The 19,195-nt window shown below is 38.3% G+C and overlaps 1 protein-coding gene across 1 annotated transcript in view; it reads right to left on the minus strand.

Annotated features, from left to right (window-relative positions):
* Nucleotides 1-19,195, minus strand: part of LOC124232992 (gamma-aminobutyric acid receptor subunit beta-1) — a 349,209-nt gene that overhangs the window by 68,655 nt on the left and 261,359 nt on the right. Inside the window, exon 5 of the mRNA XM_046649988.1 lies at nucleotides 17,683-17,765. Within this exon, the coding sequence (XP_046505944.1) occupies nucleotides 17,683-17,765 (83 nt within the window). The remainder of the gene's footprint in view (nucleotides 1-17,682; nucleotides 17,766-19,195) is intronic.

Raw genomic sequence — 19,195 nt, forward strand, 5'->3', positions numbered from 1 at the left:
TATATACAGAGTTATAGTTAGCACTTTGGGGGAAAATCGTAGGATTTTTTTTAAAGCTATTTAGATATTATTTCGTAAGCTATTGTTTTTCAGCATTCCAAAATACCTTTAGGACCTGAGAAAGTCAATGAAGTTTTCCCAAGTGTCGGATTTTGTTCTCTTAGAAGAACCTGGTTCAACAAGGCAAAGTTTCCTGTAGTGGAAAGAACCCATTTTAAACTCATACAGCCTATAGTTTATTCTGGCTTCAGCTACTTTTTAACCCAATGTATCTGGCAAATTCATTTAACCTCTCTTGGGCTTAGCGACTGTATCAGCATGATAGGAGTAATGACAACTATCTTATTTTTCGTGTAGGTTGTTGTGGGACTCAACAATGAAAATGTATGAAAGAATTTCATATATATAGTATATATATTTGTATATGTTATTATTCTCTAAGCTCATGTTCACAATTAGTCAAATGCAAATAATAATGGAGATTGATAAAGATTCAAGCAAAGTAACTTCCAGAGCACCGAAGCAGTTCTACTACCTCTGAGGGTAAGTGTGATGATCCACCTCGAGGAGACCCAGCCCAGTGTGGCCTGTTGATATAAAGGGCAGTGGCTGAGAGACGTCATCATACTGCAGGGCTGAGACTCCGTGGAAGAACAGTGAGACCTTTTTTGTTTTTAACAGATTGGTACGTGAGCTAACATCTGCTGCCAATCTCTTTTTTCCTTCTTCTCTTCAAAGCTCCCCCAGTACATAGTTGTATATTCTAGTTGTGGGTCCTTCTGGTTGTGCTATGTGGGATGCCGCCTCAGCATGGCTTGATGAGCGGTGCCGTGTCCACGCCCAGGATCCAAACCGTTGAAACCCTGGGCTGCCAAAGTGGAGGGCGTGAACTTAACCACTCGGCCACGGGGCTGGCCCCAACAGTGGGAACTTTCGTTGCTCCAGTATAGGACACTTTGCCAACTGCTTGAGCCATAACTCAGACCACACAGGTTAGAGGTGTAAACTGCTCTCCATTCAGGTGGTCACTGTTGTAGTCACATTTTATCTTGAGGTAATTGGGCAGGACAAATCCAATAAGCTTCTCAAAGCCACTGAGGTAATTTCTAATTCTATATACTCACTGGCAGTTATGCTATCCTGAAGTAATTGAATAAACATGGTTAGGATTTCACATATGTGACTTATTTAAAGCAGATCCTTTTTATTAATTGCACTGAGGCAAGACAGGGCAATGGACTAGAGCAAGGGAAGAAGATGGGAGCCAGCAATCCAGAATTACTGAGTGTCTTGGTGGCATGACACAGATCTTTCAACACCTCAGTGCCCAGTTACCATGCCAATGAAATGTAGACACACTCTGGCTTATCTTTCCTGGAGAAGTGTTAAAATTATTGGCTTTTCATAAACTTCCTGATCCAAAACAGTGCTCATATATGTCTGTATTGATTCACACACCACACACACCTCGCCATCCCTCTACCCAGTTTTTCTTTTCTTCAACACATCTGTCACAGCGTATTATACTCCTGCCCTGTATTTTATATCAGTGACTTTGTTTGATGATTTTCTATCCCCCTATAATAGACTGCAAGGTACATCTGGGGGCAGGGGCTTTGTTTTGTCTAGAATAATTCATGATGCATGGTAAGGACCATAGAAAGTATGTAGATGAATGAAAAGTTATGAGTGTCTGAGTTATTAAGCAAGTTTTTTTTTGACATTCTACTTGAATACTCAAACTCTTAGGTAGAGAAAGGAGATTAAATCCACAAAAGGATATTTTTCAAAAATGTACCAAAGATGGGCCCCTCCACTCCCCCCCCCCAAGGAAATGGAGGCTTTATCTATAGTTGTGTAGGGGCCACAGTTGTTCAAATGCAACAAATAATTCCTTCCTGAGAATTAGAGAGAGGAACGGTGGGCCAAATTCTTTGTCACATCACTTCCTGTCTATAAAGCAGGCTGAGCAATCATCTGTGTGGTGCTACATAGAACACACAAAGGAATGTTGAAAAGTAGTCTGCTTAGCAGTGAAATGCACAGAAATATGCTGAAAGCAATAACTGTACTTAAGCTGCCAATGATAGGGAGAAAGATGCATCCACAGGGCTTTTTTGAGTGATCTCAAGTTAACCTAAAAGGAATTGAGTCACTGGCCTGTGAACATGATAAAAAAGTTCATTGGATTTTAATGTTAAGTTAAAATATCAGCAGAATGTTTTTCTAGTTGCTGGTCAATGATTTGGTTTCTAATAATCTAAAACTCTTGAGAATGGCTTTCTGTACAAATGCTGCTTTAGAGAGGTAGCCTTTGGGGGACTATGATATAGCCATCTTGTCATCTTAGAGGTACTGACAGCATTGGGAATGGTATGCTCTCAATAAACACTTGTAGGATGAAGGAATCAGAGACCTCTGGGAACCTAGAGATAGACAAACAGAGCCAAGAAGAGTGAGACAAGTAGCTGCTCCTGGCACTCTGTCATCAGTCAGCTCAAGAGCAGAGGAGAAGAGGGCTTTGATTGGTTGGAAAGATCAGCTTTTTAGGTGAAAGCCAAGAGAGATGGGAGAAAATGGTTAGAAATGAACAGAGGAGAGAGATGACGACATTGACAGCAATAGTGGCAACAATCAGAGTGATGACAAGTGTGACAAAACCGAAGAAAAAGAGCACTTAGAACTGATAGAAAAGTTGGAGCAGTTGCGGACTCTGAGGGGGCAAACATCTGATTGTGCTGTACTTTGATGATAGTTGTGACGACCATTTTTTGAGCAGCTAAAATGTGCTAAGCACTGTACCAGGCACTTTATTTGTTGTCTTAGCGAGATCCCATAAGAATGTATACATCTTCTGTTCTGTCTCCATCTCCCAGCCTGCCATGATTCCCAAAACTCTCCCCTGTGCCAGTGGAACACACAGTCCAGCATAAGCAAAATCTCCTCTATCCTCAACATCCTGATTCCCACCACTTGCTCTCACCAAAACCTTGCTCTCTGTTACAAACACAGCTTACCCAATAGCTCTCTCAAAGTACTCGCTGCTTTTCCTCCTACACCTCTGGTATTAGGCATGGGAGTTGCATTAAGTGATTCTTTGTTCCTCATTATCCCTTCTAGACTATTCTTTTTTTTTTTTTTTTAAAGATTTTTTTATTTTTTTCCTTTTTCTCCCCAAAGCCCCCTGGTACACAGTTGTATATTCTTCATTGTGGGTCCTTCTAGTTGTGGCATGTGGGACGCTGCCTCAGCGTGGTTTGATGAGCAGAGCCACGTCCGCGCCCAGGATTCGAACCGAAACACTGGGCCGCCTGCAGCGGAGTGCGCGAACTTAACCACTCGGCCACGGGGCCAGCCCCCCTTCTAGACTATTCTTCCTCCCTCCTTTCTAAAAGCTAACTTTGAATCTCATGTCATCTTATTCTAGTTGTCTGCCAATCCAAAGTTAATTATCCTTTCTGTATATGTTTAGCTTCTTTTCATCTTCACACTCCTGTCTTAATTCTTTGTGATTCCAATAAACATAGATTATTTTTCTATACATTGGACTTTAAATTCTTTGATCTCTTTTACTGCAATGATCATTTCCTCCATTTTATCTTCCCACTCACTCCCATCCCTAGACCTTGTTATAATCAATAGCTACATCACCTCCATAAAATCAGTTTCCTACACCTTATTCTCTGACCATCACCGCCTATCTTTCCATCTAATTCTCTAATATCCTGACCCAAAAGTCTTTTACCCCATCAGACCCTATGGCTCACTAATTTAACTACTTTTAACTGTCCCTCATAACTGTAATTGTTTCTTGGCTTAGCGTAAATTTCATGGATATGCATCATAATCACTCTCTTTTATACACCCTTATCTCCTTCTTCCCTATCCCCCTTTCTAGCACTTGCATGGAAAAATGCCAACCTTGGATAAATCCACTGTTCTACTTTCTTCAAACCTTAAGCCATCCTGCTAAACATAGCCAAAGGAAAATAGAAACATGCTAAGTGGTCACAATTAATGTCCTCAATGCTGCCCACATGCACATCAAATTCTCCGCTCATTCCCTCTCCTGTTCTGGTAGATGACTGTATCACATCTTCTCTTCTTCCCTCAAGCCGCCTATATTTCCTCTTTCATCCTCACTCCCAGTGGATTAACTTGATTCCTGCTTCATTAAGAACATAGAACCAATTAGAGGAAAATTTCCACAAGATCTCACCATCATATCTACTCATTTACCAACATGAGTGCCTTTTCTTCTTATATAGATGAACTGTTTGAGCTCTTTTCTCATAACAGTCCCTTCTATGTTGTGCCAGACCTCATCTCCTCCGGCCCATTCAATGACATCTCTCTCACACCATCTTTTCCTCTCTTACACTAACAATTTCCTCCTCTCCACCGGATTATTCCCATCAGTGTACAAACATGCTGTTACTGCCTCCATCTTAAAACAAAGATACAAACAAAAGATTTCTCTAGATTATACCTTCTCTTCTGCCTATCACTCAAGTTTTCTTTTCTCCTGAACAGCAAAATTCATTCAAGAATTCAAAATTCAAAAGAGTTTATTATACTATACTCATCCACTTTCTCTTCTCCTATCCTCTTTTATATCTACACCATTTAGATTTTCACTCCCAGCACTCCGTGTTGCCAAACCCAATAGTCAGTCTCAGTTCTTAGCTAACTTGCTCTATCAGATGTACCTGCCCAAGGTGATCACCTCTTTTTCTAGAACCCTCTTTACCTTAGCTTCCAGCATACTCTTGTCTCTTAGGTTTCCTCCTACCTCACTGGTCACCTCTCTCAGTCTCTGTTGCTGATTTGGCTCTGCCACTTACCAAATATGTACATGGACAAATTAAGTAATGCCACTGTGCCTCAGTTTCCTCATTGGTAACTGGGAACAATAATGGAACCTACTGATAGAGTCATTGTTGAGAGTAAATGAAGTATTATATGTAATACACTTGCACATACCTGTATTTTCTATCATCTTTCCAACCTCTAAGTAGTGGTTTGACTAAGACTTAGCACTTGGAGCTCTTCTCCAGCTACACTAATTACCTTGGGGATGTCACCCAGATGCATGGATTTAAATACATCTAGAAGCTCAAGAATTATAAATTTACATTTCCAGACAGGACCTCTACCCTGAACTCTAGACTTAGACTTTCAACTGTAAACTTGATATCTCCACTCAGATGTGTAATAGACAATACAAATTCAAAATGTATAAAAACTTAATTGGGTACCACCTGCAGCTTTCCTCAACCCAGTTGATGGCAAGTCCATTCTCCCATTTTCTCAGAGATTTGATGCAGAGAAGACCTGTTTACTTACAAGGGTAGATCTTGACTGTCTAGGCAAGAACTTACCACAAAAAGATGCTCCTCATGTGAGTTCTGTTGGACTGATGTATAAGTCTCCAAGCTGATGTCCTGTATCATCTTTGTCATGTATAGCCTTCTGTATGCATTCATGCCTCCAAACATATTCAACATCTAACTCACTTTGACCTAGGTGAGCTTGCCTTGACCCATGTGGGTTGCCTTTTCATGGTCTAAATTTTGGCAAAGGAACATAGTATCCGAGACATCCTGTCTCAGCATGCTTTGACTTTATCCTCTGCTACTTATATCCCAGAACTTCTAGTCATAATATAATTATTGTTATTATTATTATTGTTCAGCCCCAAATGGAACAAAAGATAGAATTTTTAATATTGCTTATGCATGAAAATTCTCCTGAAAGTAAAACTTTAAGAAGAGTAGCTATGCCCTGGTATCACAATAGCAGAAGGATATTTCTCCTTAAACTTCATGCAACCTAAGAAGAAAATCTAGTTTTATTATAACTGCACATACCGGTCAGGAAACTGAAAATTTAGCAAAGTTAGGCTTGACCCTTTGATTATGCTACTAGATTAAAGGTTTGAAGTAAATAATCAGGAGGACAATAGGGAGAGCATCATTTTGCATTTTTGGGGGGAGATACTTTCTAATACTTCCAATCTAAAATCATACGACAATTACATAAAATATCTTCTCTCCAAAAGAATAAGGTACTGCTTTGGAATATATAGCATGTGCAAATTCAAAGAGGAAGAGATAAAATAATGGCAGCAACAGTGAGAATATTAATGTAGAAACTCCTTATAACTCAGTAACTGGATACTGAGTGAATGCAAGTGACTTGAGAACCCATCACCACGGCAGTCAGGACGGAGCAAGGTGATGAGGAGGTGGACACTGAGCATCTGGACAATGGCTGAGACCTTGAAGCCAACAATTCATGACATAGCTATTACTGGTCCCCAGTGAAGAGACTAGGTTATTTAAGATGAGAACTACGCCAGGAAAACACCTTTGTCTTGAGTTGTAAAATATGCCTAATTGACTAGAGATGGACATTTCTTTTGCTGACACATTTATTATATAGAAAAAGGCCTTCATCACTCAACCAAGGAAGATGGTCACAAAAAAGTGGGTCTGAAGGTCACATAAGGATCAGAGTGCAAATCCCTTACATTTATCTTTGCTTCAGATGAAGCTAGAGTTTCAGCACATGATGAGAAATGTTCACAGTTATGACCCTGAATCATCAAAAAAGAATAAATTATTTTTAGACTCTACTATTGAGACAGATTCACATCAAAATAACCAAAGTCTGGCAAACCTGTTTTCTTCAGAAGGACTCATTAAATCCCAGGTCTCTAGAGCTGAGATGTAACTATGTGTTCCCGCCACTAAAAACCTCTAGAGTCGAGTAACGTCAAATCGAATACTTTTCATTATGTTTTCTTTATTAAAATTGAATCTTTTCTAAATATAAACTATTCACTCCAATGTTCTTTTTAACGTAGGCTTAAGAGTGCCAATGATACACTGCATCTGGGAATCTTCCCCATATAAATTAGTTAGCTACGAATGTTACACACCTGGGATACTTAACGAACTCTGAGCTGTTCAGATTTTAGTATTTGGAAATTATTCAGGTCACCTGAATGTGAATTTTCTGCCACAGTTAATTTAAAACTCAAAACTCTCTTGAATCTAGCGCTGAGTAACCAGGGTGACAAAGGCATTTAGCAAATTATTTAAATCTTGGTAGGAAGCACAAAGACTGGGAAAGTAGGTTGAGGAGCACAAGGTGAGATGGGTTTCGGTTTTTTTTTTTTTACTTACTCTGGATTCTTACTACCCGAAGTGTGGTCCATGGATCAATAGCATTGGCATCACCTGGTAACATGTTAGAAATGCAGACTCTCTGGCCCCAGGCCAAGCTTATTAAACCAGAATGCATTTTAAAAAGATCCCCATAAGCACATGAACATTTGACAAATGCTACAGGGAGCACATCAGACAAATGATGGGTTTCCACTCCAAGAGTTTCTAAGGTAAGAGCAGGCAACCCTTCTGCTCTAGTCAGTGAAATTTTTTGTTTGAATTTTAGATCTACATAATCTAACTACTGAGAATATAATCTATTTGGAATCAATGCAGACATGTGTTGGGAGCTCCGTGACAAATTGGCCCTTTTACATAATGAAATGAGTACAGTCAGTGCCTAAGGGACAGGGTGTGGGGAGATGAAGACGAATATAGAAATTATTATTATATTATTTTTTTATGGTTGAAATAGACTGTGCTTGATTTGGTTTGGCAAACCATTCCTTAAAGCCTGTTGCACTGCATTTGTTCAAGTGTAAATTTTAACTAGCTTTCTTCTTTAACATGATAGAGAATGTTACTAAAGCAGCTAATGCCCATGCCTCTCTCTTCCATGTAGATAATTCCATTTACTACGGTGTTACCATACGAATTAATGTGTCATTGGTAGCATTTGTATTAATATGTGGTATATATATTGGGGCTTTTAAAATAGAGTAGCATCTTATAACAACTCGACTTTATTATTACACGGACTTAAATATCTGATTGAAACACTTAATTGCAATGAAAGGCTGGGTCCATTGGTCTACCTATTTATTTCAATGCATGCACTTTTAAAGCAAAAAAATGGAGACTGCTGCCAGAGGGGATAAAGGAAAGAATAGTTCAAAAATTTTCCTTTGATCATTTCAGAGAAAGAAATCATGCTATTTTCTATCCTTTGCTGTACTTTCTTCTCGCATTTCTATGTTTCCGTTCTGCTTCACGTTTAGAAAGCTGGGTATATTAGAAGAGGCGGTGAAAGAAAGAAAAAAAGAGGAGCAGAAATTCAAAGCATGACAGGCTGAAAGCAGTGGCTGTCAAACTTAGTTGCATATTGAAATCACCTGGGGAACTTAAAAAATGCTTGTGCAAGGACCCACCTTCCACGAATTCTGATGTTATTGGTCTGGGTGGGGTCCTTCTGTCAATATTTCTTAAAAACGCCCTTTTAAAATTTTTGAACTTAAAGATAAGAATAAAACAAATTAAATACGGAAATTTACACCTAAATGAAAACTGTATTATACGTACATTGTCACATGGTTCCTGTACGGATGTGGTTCACAGAAATGATCCAAGTCAAGACCTCTCAGAGAATATGTCCATTTCCAAGGTTATAGATGTTTGAGCATAACAATTATGAGTAATGAATGAACTGTCAAGCTATAGCACCATCGCAGTTAGTCTGGCCTAACACTGTCCTAAAACAATTTGGGCATAGTATCCATAGCCATATCCACAGCTATTTAGAAGAGAAAGGATTTCTGACCAATGTGTGATCCGTTGCAACTATAGAAGTGATGTGGTAAAATAATGATTCTTCTTAAATTATATCAAGAATGTCAGAAAATAAATGCCTACTTAGGAATTGGATTGAGATAGATTCAGGAGAAGAGAAGGACAAATTAAAACCTGCTTTGTTCTCAGGTGTCTCCTTCATGTCCAGATAGAGTAGACCTAAAAACCACCCAACTTACACACAGTGGAGAAGTTAAAGAGGAGTTTTATGGGGACAGTGTGGAGAAGGAGTAAATCTTAGACTTTTGAGTCAGATTACATGAGTTCAAATCCCATTCACACCACTATGGTTTTGTGACTTGAGGCAAGTTACTACCTCGGTGCTTTGATTTCCTACTCTGTAAAATGGAGTAGAAGAATAGGGTTTTGCTAAAGATTCAATGGAATATCTTTGATAAGTGCCTGGTCCATAATGTGTAATCAATAAATATTAGCTATCATTATTATCATTTGGATCCCAAGTGAACCAAAGCCCTCAGTTTAGCCAGGATGTCCAGTTCTAGAAGATCAAAATTCCATTGTAAATATTTCTTTAGGGGGATGGCCCCACGGCCAAGTAGTTAAAGTTCCTTGCTTGGCTTCTGTGGCCGGGGGTTCATGAGTTCAAATCCTGGGTGTGGACCTATTCCACTCATCAGCCATGCTGTGGAGGCATCCCACATACAAAGTAGAGGAAGATTGGCACAGATGTTAGCTCAGGGCTAATCTTCCTCAAGCAAAAAAAGAGGAGGATTGGCAATGGATGTTAGCTCAGGGTGGATCTTCCTCCCACACACACAAAATATATCTTTAAACTTTTGGTTAACACATAAAGTCTTTAGAAAAAACAATAAGCTTTACTTCAACTTTCTTTTAGGAAGCTAGCAGCAAAATGGTCATCCATCAGAGCAGCAAGGAGAAAAGAAACTTCCAGGAATCTAAATCTGTAAATCAGAGATTCTCATCAATCTACACAGCCACTTATCCATGCATGGAAAATAAACTGTCTGTAGAGTTGAAATGAACAGCTATGAGGCTAACTTTATAGTCAAGCTGATTGCAAAACTAATTTTCATAAAAGGAACTCCATTCCCCTATTGGCTTCTATTTTATAACTTTAAAGGATCAGAGAATTTTCAGAGAGAGTGCTTTTTCACAGTTTCAAAGAAGCAGGCTGGAAAAAGGAATAAATTAATTCAGAAAATATTCCCTTCTTCCCTACACCCACCCCTCTGCTCATCAAAAAAGCTACAGGCACTAAAATTCATTAACATTTCTGTGAACATAAATGTGAAATATTCATTTTCATTAAGTAGTCTACTGAATAAGGCAAAATCAAATTTATCTAAGGAGATATCCAATGCTGCTAATTTCCTTGACAATGGGGACATAAAGCAAGGGAAGCCATGAATCATTCATGAAGTTCAATTTACTTCTGTTATTTTTGGTGTTTAGCAGCCGTGAATAGAAAGTGTGCAGCATGTTGTAGATGCTATTTTTAAATTACTTCACATCAGAATTAATGACTTGGCAGGCAGCAATAAAGTAAGACTTGTTCAAAGGCTTTGCTTGTAATTGTCCTATATTTCATATTTTTCTTGTGAGTATTTATATGTTCAAGTATTCAAAGTTTTTTTTATATTCTAATATCCTTTATAAATGAAAATCACTTTAGAACCAATATTTTAGGAAAGTCCATAAAATAATTTACTGGCGATGTAACTACATTGAATAAGCACCCAGAGTTCTAAATTTTAGGACTGAAAGAGACCTTTAAGGTTATATAACTAACTGGCCTCTCAATGAGAAATGTCTTCTACGTTAGTACTGGTGGGTGGCCATTCCCAATTAACTGAAGTATCTCCCTGGGAGGGAAAGTCTTTCTCAAGCAGGGACTTATTTCATGAATGGGACTTGGCTCATTGCAAAATATTTTTCTTAAATTTTACATACAGCTTCCTGCAACTTCTGCCCACCTGTCTGCTCAGTTGCTGTTGTATCTCCAACACTTACTTAGCATACAGAGCCACATGTGGTCACCACTTAAGAAATGCTAGTTGAATTGAATTGAGTTGAATGGGTTCAAATCTAGCACTCTGGGTGTGATAGTTAATTTCTTGTGTCATCTTGACTGGGCCACAGGGTGCCCAGACATTTGGTCAAACATTCTTCTTCTGTGCTCCTGTGAGGTGTTTTTGGATGAAATTAGCATTTAAATTGGTAGACTGAGTAAAGTAGATTGCTCTCCCTGATGTAGGGGAGCCTCATTCAATCAGTTGAAGGTCTGAATAAAACAAAAAGACTGAACCTATCCAGAGTAGCAGAGAATTTCTCCTGCCTGACTATCTTTGAACTGGCACAATCAGCTTTTCCCTGTTTTCAGACTTAAATTGAAACATTGACTCTTCCTGGGTCTCAAGCCTGCTGGCCTTCAATTTGGAACTACACCATCAGCTCTCCAGTTTGCCAACTCAGTCTGCAGATCTTAGGACTTATGAGCCTCCATAATTGTGTGAGCCAGTTCCTTATAATAAATCTCTTTCTCTCTCTACATGTCCTACTCGTTATGTTTCTCTGTAAATTCTGACTAATACATTGTGCAACACCAAACATAAGATTTCTCTTCTATGATAGCATTTAAAACATTCAGCAATGGCTGTTATGCCTCCCTAACATTTTCTTCCCAGACATCTTGGGATCCTCTGAAGGAAGTTATCTTAATATGGCACTAAGAACTAGATGCGGCTCTCCACATGTGCCTTTACAAGGGCAGACTTTTATAGAACTGCTTCTGTCTCATGTCTGGACACTACACTTATTTTGATTTTTATTTCCAAGTGTTACTGTAATACATTATATAAATAAAACTTAGCATTTCAAATCTGCAAACCTCACACTTTCTCAGAGAAGTTCCCATAATTAATTAGGCCATTTTATGTAGGTAATCGCATTTTTCTCATCACTTGCTATTTTTGTGGACAAGGAAACAATTTTATGTTGTAAATAATCAAACATGATTATGGTTTGACATTCTGTGTACATGTTGTTACTATCAAGACATTTACATTAACACAGTGTTGTGAGACTAAGAGATAGATAGAGTGGATGGCTCATTAAATTGAATACATTAAGACAATGCCTAAAAGTTTCCAAATCATTTTCTTTTTGAGGAAGATTAGCCCTGAGCTAACATCCACTGCCAATCCTCCTCTTTTTGCCAAGGAAGACTGGCCCTGAGCTAACTTCTGCGCCCATCTTCCTCTACTTTATATGTGGGATGCCTGCCACAGTATGACTTGACAAGCGGTATGTAGGTCTGCACCCGGGATCTGAACCAGAGAACCCTGGGGATCTGAAGTGGAATGTGTGAACTTAATTGCTGCACCACCAAGCTGGCCCCTCCAAACCATTTTTTAAAACAAGAAACAAACATAAAAATAATCATGTATCACTAAATGTTACTTTTGTTTGATAAATTGTTTGTGGTTCAGATAGGAGGGACGTAGACAGTTAAAGACTCAAGTGAAACAAAAATCATTCATAGTGATTCATCATGTTTACCAGCCTATTGAAATTGCTAAAGTAATTAAAATGTTAGATTTTCTCCAATCTGCCTCTTGGTTGACATTTTTACAATCTTAAATGTCTGCAATAGTCTTAAAGCATGAATATAAAATTATACAAACAAAAGAATATTTTATTGCAAGTAAAAAAATCCCTGCCTTAAATCTTATCTGAAAAAATTAACACTAGATTTATCTTTCAAAATTCAGAAGACTTGAAAAGTTTAGAGCTAAGAAATTGAGCATACATTCACTCCATAAATATTTATTGTTAGGTACTAGGCTAGATTTTAGTTATTGGGTTGTGAATAAAACAATGATCCTTTCCTTCATGGAGTTTATAATCCACAGAGGGAAGAAATAATAAACACAGAAGCAAACAACTACTATAAGTGCTATATGGGAAACTAACAAAATTTTGAAAAAGAATAACTAGGGATTCTTAATTTAGATTGGATTCTCTGGAAAACCTCTTATTGGAAGTGGCATCTTCAATGAGAACTGAAGGATAGCCAAGAAAAGAAGAGAAAAGCCAAAAGAATCAAGATGGGGAAATGGAACAGCCAGAATGAACAAGATGGTGAAGACAATGACATAGAAGAAAGATTGATCTGCAGAAAACAAAGATTCTTGGTGTTGGAGTTCAGTGTAATAAACAAAGGAAAGATGGCTACAGATAAGAATAGAGACAGAAAGGAAGGGTAGGTCACACAGGAGCTTGAAGGTCAAATTAAGAAGTGTGGAGAGTTTTCTTGGTGCAATGGGAAGTCTTTGAATATTTCTAAATGTAGAAGTAATATGATACAATTTACATCATGCAAAGATCACTCTGGCTGCTGGGCAGAGACTGGGTTGGAGGGAGTCAAGAGTGAAAGCACAAAGACCAATGAAAAGACTGCTACAAAGATTCAGGTAAGAAGGAATGGTGGTTTGGACAAGACTGCTGGCAGCAGGGTGGAACAGAAGCAGAAGGGTTTGATAAATATCTTGCAGGTAGAATGGACCATACCTGACAAAAGGATGGGAGGAGTGTGAGGGAGAGGGAGATATCAACAATTAATCCTAGGATTCTGGTTGGATAGTGAGATTAAGGAGACTGGAAAGAAAACTCATTTGGGAGGGAAAAACTAATAGTTAAGTTTTGAGTAAATTAAGTTTAAGATGCCTTTGAAACATCAAAATAGATATGCTAAGAAGAGTGCTGTGTACATTAATCAAAGACTTAGAAGAGATCTGAGTTGGATATAGATGTGGGTGTCATTGGAATAAAGATGGTATGTAAAGAGAGGTCCTTTGTGACCTTTCTGAGAACAGTGTCAGTGGAGGTAGGAGATGGGTAGGCAGGTTCCAGATTACAGTGGGTTGAGAGGAAGTTGAGGCAATAGACAACAGACATAGACCATTCTTTCAAGTAATTCGGGGAAAAGGAAAGTAGAGATTAGGAAAAGCTTAAGGGGAGACATAGAGGTAGAGTAGAGGTGTTTTCTGATGAGAATAGTTTTCAGCTTGCTTTTGGACTGTGAAAAAAGAGGTAGCAGAGAGGATGAGCTTGAGGAGCTAAGAGATCGGGGTAGAAGTGTGTGTGAACTCTTGAAAATCAATTCCCAGAGGAGGAAGAAAGAGATGGAATCCTGAACACAGGGACCAGAGTCAGCCTATAAAAGGTGTAGGAGCACATCTTCCTCCAAAATTCACGGGGTTGATTCAGAATGATGAAAACATAGGGAAGTTCAGAAGAAGATGGGTGAGACCATTGAGAGATTTCAGGCTTGAAATGGCTTCTACTATTTGGGTGTAGTGAGAGCTGATACAATCTGCTGATAGTGAGTGGGCAAGATTGGGATCGAGATTTTCCCCAACTGTTGCTGCATAGAATGGGGAAAGGCACCTGACTCCTCCATGATTGTTATCTCAAGGCCTTTCTATATCTCCATGAACCTTGTGGCTATCAAACCTTCACATGATAGCTTTATTGATTTCAAATTCCAAATCCTCTTAATACTAAATTCCTTGATTGATTTTTCTCCGTGCCATTAACTCATTTTATAGCACCCCAGGGCTACGAAGCTATTAATCTGCTCCAAGTTCAAGTAAATTTTCAATTTAACAAGGCTTTATGGTCTTCCCAATTTTAGTTAATTAGATGACATTAAAGAAAAGCAAAACATCTTTAATTTGTCTCAAAGGACCTAACCGAGTTAAACCTTTCCCCATCCTTGGGATTGTGATGGAAGAGAATACAAACTAGTAAATTTAGTAAGGTAGGTAAAGTTTCTACTCTGTTGATCACAAAAGTGTAATTGGTTCAATCTTACATCAGTGGAAAGTCTACTTTATCATTCCTATTTCCCCACTGACACTGGAGCCTCTCATTTGTAATCACTTTAAAGCTCAGTTACAGTCTTCATAAACTGTCAGCTCAGGGAGAGCTGTTTCAGCAAATAATGCAACGTGTTTCTTCGTGAAGGGTTAAAAATAGATGAATAACAGATTCAGTATTTATTAATACTTAGCACATATTGATTCCGTACTTAGGCAGGAACCAAGAAAGCTCATTCGAACTCCACATTATTGCCATATGTTACTTCATTGCTTGAAGTTATTGCTCTTAAGATCTCTTTTTGTTTTTTTTTTGAGGAAGATCAGCCCTGAGCTAACATCTGTGCCCATCTTCCTCTACTTTATATGTGGGACGCCTGCCACAGCATGGCTTGCCAAGCAGTGCCATGTCTGCACCCGGGATCCAACCGGTGAACCCCCGGCCGCTGAAGTGGAGCGTGTGAACTTAATCGCTGGGCCACCAGGCCGGCCCCTTCTTGAGTCCTCTTTACATTGGTTTATCTATTGTTAAGAAGGGGTATATTTTAAGTAAAATATTAAAACTAACAACGTGGTCCTTTGAAGCTTTAAAAATTTTTAGGGTAACATCAATGGAACCAAGGGCTACTTGTTTCTGCACCCACAGATCACCCTCGCTCCATGGTTGTAATCTGACCCTTGACCTAAAAGCTAAGTTCTGCTTCAGCCTCTGGGATCTGTTCTAACCTTTATCAGGGATAATTTTGGGAAATACAGATCAGTCTTTGATTGATTCAGCATCCTCAGCTTGGCCGAGAGTTGTTCCAGTTGGTGCTATACTTCTAATCATCGATGTTCTGCTCCCTTGCTCGTCTGCTGACTGTACAATTTTATGATGGTGAGTAGATTACCTGGGTTTGAATCACCACATCATGCCTATCCTTGCCCTGTGGCCTTTGGGAAGTTGTTTTACGTTTCTGAGCCTGAAGTACATCATCTCTCAAGTGTTGTTACGAGTACTTATGTTACAGAGGTATTTTCTTAAAGCCTAGCTTTGATCTGGCAAGTAGAAGGCAGTTTCATGTTTTTTCCCTTTCTCCCAAGTTCCTGCCTTCATAAACCCCTCTACACAGATTCTTATGGGCCTCAGTTTCTACTTTGATTTAGGTAAATGTCTTTAGAGACTAGAGTTCTGTTATCTCTTGTTGGATCACTTTGATGATGGTCACTGTCTGCCTGCATTCCTATCTATTCACTGGTTTTAGGGTCCCAGTTACTATGCTTCATCCGTTTGTCCAGACAACTGGACAAACTACTGAATTGCCTCAATGACTATCATATGCTTGGGCCACTTCTTATTGCCTGACGCCATATTTTATGATTACTTTGGTCTATCTGGCTGTTTGAGCTTCCCCCATCGCTGCCCTAAAAAGGTTATGTTTAATTTATGCCTCATTTATCATTTTAGTTTGGTCATTATATGATATGATAAATGGAACTAAAATCATCTATTTTCTAAATATGAATTAAAAAATTGCTTGCTTAAAGAAAAATATAAACCTATAATAACAGAAAAACTTGATATGCATTATAAAATAAAACCTGCATCTGGGGAGAAAATGCTGATAATTTTAGCACTTGCAATTTACAACACAGAATCAATTTAAATACTTGTCAAAATTCATTGCTTCTTTAAGTGAATGATGTAATCCGTAAGATCTTAGAATTTCGACAGGCTGTCATATCCTAAGGCTGTCCAACAGAAGCAAAGGTAAAAAGTCAAATCAATGGAAGAGAGGTGAAGGGTAAAAGGCAACCCATATAAATCAACAATCCATGAGTTATCCTTCTCTTTCCATGTCAGTTCCAAAAGCTGACAGTTTACTTGCTTAGCTAAAGTTCTGCCTTATTTATAAAACATTATTAGCCATTGATAAATAACTGGGTTCATATTTTATTCCTATGGTTTGAATTCGTCATTGGCATCCAAACCAAAAGTCATCATCTCTACTTTCATATATTAACACCTTTCAACCAACTTGTTTATATAATGCATTTTGAAATTAGAATATTATTTAAAGAATAGTTTCTGAATTTTTTTGTCCATTCCAGGTTCAAGCAGTAGTAGATCAGTGTCTATGTCTGAATCTATATCTACATAAGCATCTTTATGTATTTCTATGACTGTATTCAGTAAAACTAGAAAACTGATGTAATTACTTAATAATTAGACACTGGGGAATACTTTTATTCTTCACTAATGCTATAGGGTCACTTGGACTTCCCCCATTTTCCTTTACCATTCTGATGTTTAGATCTGGAAAGCATTTTAAATGAACTAAATAAATATTTGCCTATTTTCACATTACATTAAGTGGTATTATAATACATTGAATTAGATATTGCTCCTTTTTGTGCCCCTGAAAACCAGGAAATGGTCTATGCCTGTTATTCACAATAAATGGCCTCAAATACCTACACGTGGATGACTGAGAAACAATGAAACAAAGATAGTTAGATTAAATCTAAGTGACTAAAGTATTCTAATTGTTAAGAAAGCAATCAGTGAAAAACAGCCCAAGAAGGCAAACCAAAATCAGTCACTAGATCTAAAAAACATCAAGTCTTGGGTCCAAAGCATAAGCCTCATGAATACCTTTTATCATCTTGTTCTTCCCATGAAGAAAGACAAATGCACATAAGACTCTACCATAATGTTTTTTAAAAGATAACAATTTAGAACCCTTCAGGTGGACAGACTATAGAACCCAAAACAATCTCATGAAATCTTTTTATATTAAAATGTTTTTTCTCTCTTATTATTGCAGCTTGAGTATTGGAAGGCCTTGGGAGAAACTCTATTCTGAGAAGGAGAAAGCATGTTTATAAATTTTTAGCTAAAGTAAGTGAACTTAATGGTTCAAAAAAATAACTGCATTGAGCCACCAATGTGAAGGAAAATGTCACTAGACTGTGAACCCCTTGAAAAGTTGGCAGAGTAGTATAGCTAAAAATATCCTAGTGCCAATTACTCGGCACAAGATTGAATTTAATTGGGTCAAGCAAACATCCCTCTTTCTCATTTCCCTGTCCAAGTAACTCACAACTTTCAATCTCCAGGGTGCAGTTTTGTTCATCCAGAGGATATCTTCGTAGATCCATCATACATGCAGCTGTGGTTGTTATCCTGTCAGGATGAGAGAGAGAAAAGACAGCACTGTAAGGATGATGACTTTCATTTCCAGGCTTCCCAGCCCTGAATCACCTTTACCAGTTGCCTTCAAGATTTTGTGATTAAAAATTTTGAAGGTGGGCAGATTGAGTTTGAGTCTTTCTTTGTTGCTCACTAGCGGTGTGAACTCAAGATGGTTAATTTGTCTCCATGAGCCTCAGGCCCCTTATCAATCAAAACGCCTACTGCATAAGATGGCCATGAGGATTAAAAGAAACAATATGTGCAAAACTCTTAGCCCAGTGCCCTGTACTTAGTAAGTACTCTACAAATGATGGTCATTATTGTAGCTGCTATTATCCCACAGCTCTTCCTATATTTACTAGCATCCTAGGAATGTCTCTGCCAATATCTGCAGCAAGTCTGGCCTTATGAGTGGGAGGATATCTATCCTATGCATCAAAGCCTACTTTCCTCTCCTGCTACAACCTAATAACAGAACAACAACAACCCTCTCCCCCTCCCCCCAACCCTGCCCCCATGACTTTTGGTGCCTCACATTACCCACTATTAAAGAGATTTGTCAAATACATTTTGAGACCCTGGTCCACCTATACTTAGCAGGTAGTGTATAACCAGTAAAGAAACACTGTGGTAGGATGGGTGTTTGCACCATATTTACCAGCTCCAGTTGGGCTTACGTGTTTATGCAAACCCCAGGACTCTGACTCTGGATATCCTACCTGGGTTTCACCACTATCCTTCCATTTTCTCTTGCCTGGGTTGGTTTCCTGGACTGTGGAGTTTGAGAGTGACTTAAATTCATATGGCTAATCTACTCTTAGAAACATTTTATATTACTTTGAAATTGACAAAGTACTTTTCTTAAAAAAAAAAATTACGCGTTCCTCATCCACGAAGTAATGTGTAATCATAATTCAAAGAATTCAAAAGATTCAAGCTTAATAATAAATTTCCTTTCTACCTTAATCCCCAGGAGTTACAACTTTGGAAAATTGCCACAGATGCTCTGTGCCATACAGTTTTGCCTTCTTAGGAGCAAACTTCTTGGATAGCAGCCTACCACTCCCCCTGTTCTGAACCTTACTTGTTTTTGTTAATAATACATCTTGGATTTGGTTCCAAATCAGTAAATAATAAGCTGTCTTTAGAAAGATTTACTACAATGTGTTTAGTTGTATGGAAATACCATCATTTATTTTCCCAATCATCCTTTGGTGGACATATACATTGTCTTCTCTCTTTTATTTTTACAAATGAAGATACTTCTAATATACTGGTACACTCTACTATGTCTGACTACATCTGTTGGCTATTTGTCACAGAATTGTTAGAAAAAAGTATTTGCATTTTAAATTTTGCCCTTCACAGGGGTTGTGCCAATTTGCACTCCCATCAACAATGTATACAAATTTGACAAAGGA

Source organism: Equus quagga, unplaced genomic scaffold (assembly GCF_021613505.1).
Source record: "Equus quagga isolate Etosha38 unplaced genomic scaffold, UCLA_HA_Equagga_1.0 146_RagTag, whole genome shotgun sequence".
Lineage (NCBI taxonomy): Eukaryota > Metazoa > Chordata > Mammalia > Perissodactyla > Equidae > Equus > Equus quagga.